This window comes from Pterocles gutturalis, unplaced genomic scaffold (assembly GCF_000699245.1).
Source record: "Pterocles gutturalis isolate BGI_N339 unplaced genomic scaffold, ASM69924v1 scaffold8120, whole genome shotgun sequence".
Classification (NCBI taxonomy): Eukaryota; Metazoa; Chordata; class Aves; order Pterocliformes; family Pteroclidae; genus Pterocles; species Pterocles gutturalis.
In genome coordinates this window covers 40739-51106 of record NW_010138156.1, presented here as the reverse complement: position 1 = coordinate 51106, position 10368 = coordinate 40739, and the positions used below count along the sequence as shown (strand labels likewise).

The 10368-nt window shown below is 40.8% G+C and overlaps 1 protein-coding gene across 2 annotated transcripts in view; it reads right to left on the bottom strand.

Moving 5' to 3' along the window:
* SULF2 (sulfatase 2) overlaps positions 1-10368 on the bottom strand; it is a 59394-nt gene that overhangs the window by 13817 nt on the left and 35209 nt on the right. For both annotated transcript variants that reach the window (XM_010082872.1, XM_010082874.1), the window contains exon 10: positions 2247-2454. In XM_010082872.1, coding sequence (XP_010081174.1) covers positions 2247-2454 — 208 coding nt within the window. The remainder of the gene's footprint in view (positions 1-2246; positions 2455-10368) is intronic.

Genomic DNA, 10368 nt, shown 5'->3' with positions numbered 1-10368 from the left:
CTGCTGAACGCACTGGTGCACCCGACACTGGGTCTAGACCGTGCCTACATTAGAAAGTAACTATTCTATCAAAGCATTTGGTGCTCCAGCCCCTCTACCAGCAATTTAGCCTGGTCTTTTAGACCACATGTTCTCACTGCCTGTGACTTGTTTTAATCTTTCTGAAAGACCAATCCTCATACCCCGGTCAGGGTTTGCAGCACACTTGATGGACCCCAGAAGCAGGGCTTCCAATCTAGTTTTCTGCAAATGACTGTGGATTAGCATCCACCATAATTGCTCTGCAAATCCATTTCTATTGTGCATGACAGAAGGAAGTGATCAGGGTATTTCCCTCAAAAATACACTATTGCTGTGAACTGAGGCATTAATGTGGACATGACCTTCGTACGGTTTGAAACTTGTGTTTTCTATTTAGCTATTGTTCAATCTGATAAACACCATTTATTGGCATTCAAGCCGGGCTGCAGTATGACCCCATGCACTCATCAAATTCTGAGCAGCAGACCCCAAAGATACCCTCAGAACTATGCAACCCAGCACAGACTGCACTTTATCCCAAGTCTCATGAAACGGGTCACAAAAATCCAAATCCACATCATCAGTATTCAGGTCACACTCTTACCATTCACAAGCCAGTGAGCCAGCTTTCTAGGTAAGCTGTTCAGAAAACCTTTGGTGTGTCACCCTGACTTGTATTGCTTTATGCTCTTTTGCGTTCAGTGTGTGATTTATTAGCCAAGCACATGTAAAAGAATAGCCAACCCCAAAACAAAGAGTCTACGTCAATAGGTCCAAGCTAACCTCTTCCACTGTACGGCACACCCTGCATGTGGGCAGAGGGAAAAACAAAGCATCTGTGGAGCCAATTATTTTACTCAAGACACAAGTAATGGGAATGTGATTGTCAAGATCCTATTCTTACGCTGCCAAAGTTTATGTCTTACAGCTCAATGAGGCGAGTGAGCTGAAGAGCACAGTATAAACTGCCTCTTCTGAGGAGCACATAGAGAAAAAACACCATTCTGATCCCTCTGTTAGAAGGAGCAACCTTCACTTTTTTTTACCTCAACCTCCTTCATACATAAACTAAAGGTAATTATACACGTAACCACCTCCTCTGGACATTGTGAAAATTAGTTAATGTTTAGGAAGCATGACACAGATGGAAAGTACTTAACTAAGTGTTATCAGATGGCATTGTGTTGCCATCACTTAAATTGTTTTCCTCTTCTTATTTAAGTGCCTTCTATCTACGCCTGTTATTTGACTCCCCATGACTGAACTTTCTTCTGTGTGACTTAAAAAAAAAAAAAGTTAATTGAACTGCAAGTTCTAGTGTTACTTAAAGATTATCTGCTGTGCCACATATTTAAACAGCAAGTATAGCTGGGTAATTTCATCCTGGAACCAATAATTTTTTTCAACTAAAAATTAGCTTAGTAGGTACTAATCAGCTTGCAAGGCAAATATAATGGGAGAAAATCAATTTAAACTCTCTGTTTGAAGCTTGTGCCAGGTCATTATACAGAAAGACTAATCTGCTAAATAATTAAGGCTCTGTATTTGTGGAGTGAGACGAAAGAAACATTACAAGTGAATAATAATTCTGTGCTGCCGTTTGCCTCTTTAATCTATAATTAGACTATGTACTTCAAATATAGATGTTAGTCTGAGCAAGGCTTAATACAGAGCCAGTGGAACGGGCTTTCTGAAAAAGCACCTGATCTGTGCCAAAGAAACTACAAACAGAGTCATCCCCTTTGGACGTGATCTTTGGTTAAAAGTCAGCCTTGTCTCTGCTGACTGAGCGCAAGGAAAGGATGTTAGAAGCAAGCAGCTTCTGTAAGAAAGCACACGCCTCCTTATTAAAAATAAATTACTGCAGTAACGGCTCCAAGCATTGCAGTACCTACTGAAAACTGGAGTATTTGCTGTAAAACATTGTTCATGTATCATGGCCTATGTAAGGATGTGCTATTAGCCACTTCGGTGTGTGTACTGTTTTCCCAGTTTTGAAAGCCACAAATGCAGGACCCTATTTTGGATGAAAAGACTCCTCTTCCTACAGATAGATATTTTCAAACCTGATTGTCCAATACAAGGCACACTTTCATGGGTAGATACATAGTAAATATGCTGATAGAATTCAATGCCCATCAAAATCAGGACAATTATGTGTGTTAGTGAACAAACTCCTAACAGTTTTCTAAGGCAGAGACAGAAGATACAGTGGGTTCGCTTACTTTTCTTGGAGAAGAGTTTCTTTCTCCGTCCGACATGGCTCAGCTTGTATTCATTCTCTTCACAATGGCAGTTTTCACTATTCCTGTTGTAATACTTGGGCAAAATATTGGAAGTGCCTTTGCTGTTGCCTGCAGCTGCGAAGCTTGCCATTCCCTTGCACTTGTGTAGCTTGAGCTTTCCACTGGCATCTTCCACACACTGCCATTTCTGGAAGAAAAATTTGGTCATTAAAACTGTGTCCCAACTGTGCTTTGTCTAATGGCCAGCTCCAGTGATCTATCCGAGATTCCTCGTCGTAGTAAGCTGGGACTTATCTGTCACCCACTACCAAAACAGATTTTTTCTCATCTTCCATTTTCAGTCAAAACAGGAACCCTCAGGAACACTCGTACATTTGTTTCTTGGAGGCAAAACAATCAGAATTTCTTAACAAAATCAATACTACAGCTAAAAACATGACAAGTGACAACTTTCAGAAGCATAACTGGCATAAACCAAGGACGTTCAAGCCTTATCCACAGGTTTGAAAAGAATCCTTGCCTACCAGCAAGTGTGTTTGGCAGGCTGGCAGGAATCTATGCCACTGTTATGCCATTAACAGCACCGAGCTCCAGGCCTGCATGTAATCTCAGCCCCATCCCATACTCTACAAAAAGGGAAAAACGTTTTTGGAGGAGTCTCTTCCTCTTTCCTAGTTCAAATGCCTGACGGTGGGATGATTTTATCCAAGTTGGGGATCCCTTTACTGTAAAGATCTGGTCTGAGTTGGTTATCTAGACTCATTCTACAGTCAAAGAAGAGGAACAGTCACTTCCAGGGTATAATTCACTTCATCCTGAGGTGGCCATATAAGAGATAAGAAAAAGGATTACCCTGCAGAAGTGCCTATTTCTCTTCACTCTTTAAAAGGGTCGGCATGACTGGACCAGCTGTGGAAGTCTGTAGCTAGATGAGTTTATTTCCATCTTGACTGTTTCTCTTAATGGCTTTTTCCATTCAACGCTCTTGGGCTTGACTAGCAATGGTGACCTGCACTGGATGCCTGTGAAGCGAGAATCCCCTCCCTCTTCCACTCCAACTACAGAAAATCTCATCTCTGATCTCCAGTTCCTTCTGTTACTCAAAACCTGAAGTAACTTGCTTATAGCTCCCTTTGTGCTGCTGTCAGAGCTGTGCCGAGGGCAAGGGAGTTTTAGCCACCTTCCGTCTGGCACTGAAGTTTTACCCACTTCCCAGATACATCACAAAATGATCATTTTCACCTACTCCTTTATTTACCAACACCCTACCAGCTACAGAGCTAGGCTTTGAGATACATAAAAATCCCTCACAGAAGCAATTGCTGCTGCTTTAAATAGAGGCACTCGGAAACACTTCAGCTTTTTGCTGAGTCTTGAGAGGCGTTCCTCTTTTCCCTATTACAAAATCATAAGTCTGTGCCTCCAGGACTCACTGGAATATTGAAGATTTTCCAAATAAAAGAACAGAAGGAAAAACAGCAACAGCTCCCAAGTGAGATGACATTTTACAGCAGCCTGTAGCTCTACAAAGGAGCTTCAGTCACTCCAATTCCCACAGAGAGGTGTGCCCAGGCTAGGACAACAAAGCCGATATTTCCATTGAAATTCTCTCCATTGTCTGCATGACAGCAAAGTACGAAAACAGCATCACTGTGCTTTTACAATACAGACTTGAACGGAGTCTGAAGTGAACTGGCCAGTTCCAGTAGATTTATCTATATTCATGGGAGATCTTCTCATTTAAAATGATCAGAGTTTTACGGTGTGCCCACTTCTTTCCTCAGACAATTGGATGCCCGGTCTCAGCTATAGTTACTTCTTAGAGGCAGATATTGTGTCCAACCTCCTGCACAATCCAAGCCTTGCACCGATGCAGATAAACCTGGCTTAACTTTCAGCACAAGGAATCATTTCTTTGCATGACTGTCTTCATCTGTAAAGCAAGACACATTAACCTAGATGGGGTGCAGAGCAAAAATAACCTTTGAAGAATAAATTGCTGAGTCTTTTTTAATGATTTTTTTATAAATGCCTAACTTTGCTGCACAGACTGAGGTTTGAAGTAAAAGTTATTTTACTAGAATAAACAATGGTTTCTTTCACAATTAAAAAAAGACGTAAAGAGAGTGTTGCTGCTTCCCATTGCAATTCATCTGAATCTTATTTTTGAAAACATATGAACAAACTGCATTTTCTGCTCAGTAAAGCTCTATGCTATCGGTGTCTGATACGTGAAAAATGAAGATTCAACAGAGGGCAAGTTAAATGCCATGATGAGAACTACTATAAATAAGTGCTCTGATGTGTGGCCCAAAACTATTTTTTCTCTATTTCTTTCATCTCCTATCAAGAAAGTGATGCTCATTTTCCCCCTGCAGGTGAACTGGAAAAAGTCCTTTAATTTTTGGTGCAGTTTAAATCTTTCCAAGGCACCTGTATGCTACAGTGAAAACATCTGAAAGGCTTTGCTGGAAGGGCACATTGTATGCATTAATAGGCGCACTGCCGAATGACTGCACTGCAGAGCTCCATAAATGACTTTAAATGCAAACACTGAACACATGTGGAAAAAAAACCCCCAAACAACCAAGTCCCAAGCTTTTTCCCTAAAACAGATACGGGCATGCATGTGAATGTGTCTGGGATTCAACAACTTACCCTTGGTTTGCTCGTAAATACAAACACAAATTCTCCAGGTCAATATCACAGCTATATGAGTTGCAGTCACGTCCACAGTGTGCTTTTTTTAGGGGAGAAGGGCAGAAATTGCAAGGGAACTGTGAAAATCCCTGCTTGACAGTCAAGAAGCTTTGAACATAGTGAATTCTGGTATTTTGAGTTGGTTTCTAGTGCACAGCATGCTATCATGCAGAAACCTGTGTCAACCCCTGGAAGCAACTAAAATATTTCATAAGAGATAATCACTTAAATAATTAAATCCATATATGAATAACTCCAGAGTGCCCAAGATGCTTTGGCTCACAGGTACAAATGATAACCATCCAGCAGCAAAACGTAATTACATATAAATAGCGGATTAACTCAACTAGTCAAGAAAACAAAGTGCCTTTAGTTCATCACTTGCCTCCAACTTTTCATGTCTTTTCTTCATTAGGCCAAAAGATGTGTTCCTAGTTCAAATTCTAGAGCTTGTAATATCTCACAAGAGCTAAGTCCTGAAAGGGAGAACAATTTAGCACAAACTAAAGGTCAGTGGAAAATCCAGACTCCCCCACAATCTTCATCCCAGCTCATATCAAAACTCCAGAGGAAGAGCCTGTACTTCTTCCTGCAAAGTCTTGCAGAACAGCTACTCAAGCCATCAAATAAATGGCTTTTGCAATATGTCCTGAAGTCCATCGAGCTCACATTATGCAAAACTTTCCAGACACTTCATTTAATCATTAAAGCTGTTCCAGCTGGAGATTTCCCACCATCTCCAGGCAGGCCAAGTTAGCTGCTGCGCTCATGCTTTCTGCCACCTACTGTGCTGGGCTTGTTCTAACACTTCTGCTCCATCCTCTGCCCTACCTCCCACCGCACAGCACATTGTACTCAGTTATCTGTGTGCAAAGCACAGGAGTCCAGACTTCAGTTTAATGGGGAAACTAGTGCTGCTGAACAGAAATCTTGTTCAAAGGTACACTGCAAGGGTAAAGAGAAGACAGTTTGTAACACATATTCGTTCCTCCAGCCCAAACTACCTGCTGTATGTATCAACAAGAGTGAATTAGGACTTCAATACCCAAGAAAAATGTTAACAGCAGCAGCTGAGACTGAAGAGATGCCCTGTTTCCTTCCAGTAACACCATTCACCTTGAACATGCAAATGACCCCTTAGCAGAAAAAGACATGATGTATTTTTCTGTATGTCAAAAATCCATTATGTCCTTCACAGCCCCTGTCAGGATGAAGTGGTTTTGCATTATTGTGCATCAATGTCTTCTTACCGCCACAGCAATCACAGATGTTAATTCAAAGTCATCACTTGAGGCCCCAATCAGAAATAAATAGCCATGACCTTCCCTGTAGGATTTTTTCCTGCAATTCACTCATCTCCCTCAGCGAATCTCTCTCAATTGACGTTGTTTTCTTTGGGGGAAAAGGGCTGATCACACAAGCCTTGCTAAGAAAAGATTCCAGTTGAAACATACTGCTTTGGGAGCTGAGCCCTAAATCATCCTGCTGTGTCTCATCAGCTCCTCTTTTTGTTAAACGAAAGAGATTCCATTCCCTTTTACAGAGAAGTGAAAAGTGAAACTGTCTGATCAGTTAGCTGCCAGCAAGGCTCCCTCCCTAACAGGTTTAGGAATATAGGCTCTAGGAATCAAAGTTTCTGCAGGATAATAAAGTCTTCTGTCCCTGCCAGCAACCTGACAAAAACACTTCAGCAATATCCGTCTTCAGTTTATGCAGATGCTTTCTGAACCCCATCCTTGCTGCCACACTGGGCGGTGAGCTAGAAACAAATTGCTTTCATGGCTAGAAACATTCTAACTTCCATCTAAACTGATTTATGAGTAGTCAGGATACATTTTTCTTGTATGAAACAGTAGAGTTACAGTTTAGTTAGTATGGAACAGCTGGAGTTACAGTTAGGTTACTCTCTTTTGCTGTGGTTTGCTTCTCGTGTTATTTTTATTGGGCTAATGAGGACAAAACAGCAAAATCCAGAGAGACACAAGCCCCTTTCTCTACAAGAGGCAGTTCTACTGCTTCTGCTGCTGGCTTGTCCTGCTGCTCAGACGTGACAGATGTCAGGAAACTGTCAGCTTGAATTTCCCATTGTTTATCTCATACACATTACTACTTCTCTGTTCTTGCTGACTGAAAATACTTGGCTCAAGTCTTCTGTATGCCATCTCTCAGATTCATGCAGACAGACTCGTCTCTCCTCAGCTATTTGTTTGACTGAATATGCCCTGTTCCTTCGCTCTTCCACACAGGTACTACTGGTCTTAATTTTTTTTCCCCCCACTCCCCCGCTTCCTTTCTTCCAATTTATCCACTGGCAAAGGACAAGTCTAGTTTCCTCTATTTCATCTCATCAGTATATAAGTAGCACTGCCTGGTCTTCATTCCAACTGGACATTATTTCATGACACTGGCTCATGATTTTTGGAGATTCGTACCTCTGGGCTCTCAGATCAATATCAGTTGTCAGACACTACCTATCACTCAAACCTTAAAATTATAAGATGGATGAATAATTTATTGACAGAAAATCTGGAGGGCTTTTAATACCCCAAACTGTAGCTGAAGTGAGGCAGGTGGGACAATCAACTAGCACGCAAATGGAAAATCAGGTATTCAGCTAAATTTAAGATTACAATTATACAATTCATTTATTATTAATATAATAATTGGATTGTGGTATCAAATGGTCCCAGCTGCTGGGTTAGGTACTGCAAAAGCTAAGGAGTGAGTGCAGCCTAAGGAGAAATTACATTAGTGGTGGAGGAAAAAAAACCGGCAGCCCCAAAAGGGGAATTGATCTGAGGTCCCACATTGAGCCTGCAACGGTTCTGAGACTGAAGCCAGTCTCCTGACCTCCAGCTCGTTGCCTTTTGAAATAAACTATGCTGCTACTCATGTCAGGATATTTGAAAAAATTGGCAGTTTTATTAAATGTTCGTATTGATCCAATACTGTAATGACAAGGCGTTTAAAAACCTCAGTTAACAAGAGATGCAAATTCCTTGGTTTTGTGAAGCAACAACAAGCAAAAAAACCCCATAAGGAAAATAGCCTCTGGAAATCATTATGGGCTATTTCTGGCTAAAGGAGGAAAACAGTTTTGTTAATTATAAGTCCTGATAAGGAATACAATCCTTGAATAACAGCCCTTAATAAATCATCACTATTTTAATTTTCATGGTTGGTTGCCTCCCAATGTTATCAGTTTGAGAGCTGATAAAATTTTTAATGTATGAAGTTATCAACAAGTCATTTCTTGTTGCAATCACAGATTAAGAACCGGATCTTGAAAGTTGCTGAGCACGTGCAACTCATACTGGAGTTCAGGAACTCCAAAGATCTGTCTAATGAGCTATTAAAATTATCTGGATTCTAGCTGTCTAGATATGTTTCATTTATCAACAGAACCTAAATTCTTCAGTAACCTCAGGATATCTGTGCTAGGTACAAAAGAACCGGACAACCGCAAAAGATACATAGATCAAAAACTTCCCACTTTTTAAAGAAATTCCTTATAAAACCTTAGTGTCCTAGGTCTGGCTAATGTAAGTTCAAGCTACAGTGCCCTCAGGAAAAGGAGATGTAAGGAATTTTTTTGTGCTGCTCCACCCTTGGCACTAGGCAATGAAGATTATGGCGGCAGGAGTATGATCTAGAGGTACCACTTATGAATTCCTGTAGGAAAGCACCCATTGATCTGAACAGTTTTCATCATCACTATGCCATGCCATGGCAGAGAACTGGGGGGACCAACCGAGTAAGTGACATACTTTTACTTATGGTATCTTCATGCCAGTTACAAAAGACAATATCCCTTTGTGATCCTGGTACAGCACAAAGCAATCAGCATCAAATCGTTCATTAGCAGAACATCTGAAGGAAACAAAGTGCAACTTCTTGCATTTTGACTGTTCTCCTAGTGAAAACTGACATATAAAATAATACTTTAAAATGCTATTTAAAAGTAAATTCTGCTTGTATCATATCTTTACATAAATAGAGCTTTGGAAATAAAAGGGATCTGAAAAGGAAATAATGGGAATTCAGACAACTATTTTTCTTCATAAGGTAGCGATATTATTGCACTATGCCAGGTCCTGCTAAAGACAAAATTAACACTTAAAAAAATTTTTTTTACATGTACAGCATGGATTCCCCATAGCAAGCAGGTACTGCATGTTTTGCAAATGTGCACAAAGTTGGCAAAAGAGTTAGAGAGAGATTTTGTGCAGCTGTTGTTATGATACTGCGGAGTTGCTGGGAATACTCTACAGAGCAATGCTGATATCATAATTGGCTTCCACAAAAGCACATTAACGCAGGCCGCCAGATAAAAGTGGGTCAGCTTCCACTTACCAGCCAGTTTAGAATGAAAGGCCGAACTACGCTGAAGAGAAAAAATTTGTGTGGAAGCCATTAGGTACTAGGATAAACGTTTTTTATTTCATGTGGGAAGAAAGAGCTCATCTCTTAAATCCTTGAATATAAATGCTGAGCTGCTCTTTCATCTGAGCCTACAGTCACCCTTTGTTGGATGCAAATAACTAACACAGACCAAACCCTACTAACTGAAAAAGAAAACAGGGCAACACACAGACTCCCACTGCACTCAGAAGAATTTCCATATATTAGTGTTGCCAAAAAAATCCCACATAATGGACTCTGAAACAAGGTTTTAAAGAGTGTGAATAGCCTCATCTCCATGATCCTGGTGCTCTCTTATCAAAACGATTATAGGTCAAGGAGGGTGACAGAGATTTGCAAAGGAAGAGCATTTTGTGTGATAGAACTGTATTCACGAACTTGCACACTCACAAAGCAGAATATCAAATTCTCCATCTCACATTCAAAGCTTTCTTTACCTCTCCCTTTAGTCTAAGCTCTCTCTCTCCTTGTCTCTTCTCATTCACTCCCCTTCTGAGTCTTTGTCCTCCATTTGTGCTTCTTGTCTCCTGCTCACACTTCAGATTCCCTGGCACTGCTCAGACTTCTCTGTGCATGGAATAGCAGGTCCCCAAAACTTGAGTCAAAAGAAAAAGTCTCAATGACTTCAGCAAGCTTTCACCTAATTCTGACACAGATTCTCTTCATCGGGACGTAAAAATTCACCCTTTGCACCAAACACTCCAGATACTGTTAAACACATAATAATAAAGTGTCCTGCAGGGCCAGGAGACATCTGCTAAATAACCACTGTGTCTGTATATCATAAACTCCCCCAAGGCAGTGGTATGTTATTCATTTCGGCTTATTCTACTTACTATGCAGAGCTGTGAGCAGCACCAGCAAACAGACAACACCCATTTGTCATTTAAGAAGTTAGTCTTGCTTCGCTCTGAAAGGACTTTTGGGTGCACCCATATTTAGACACAATTTATCCTCAAACAAGCACATTCATCTCCCA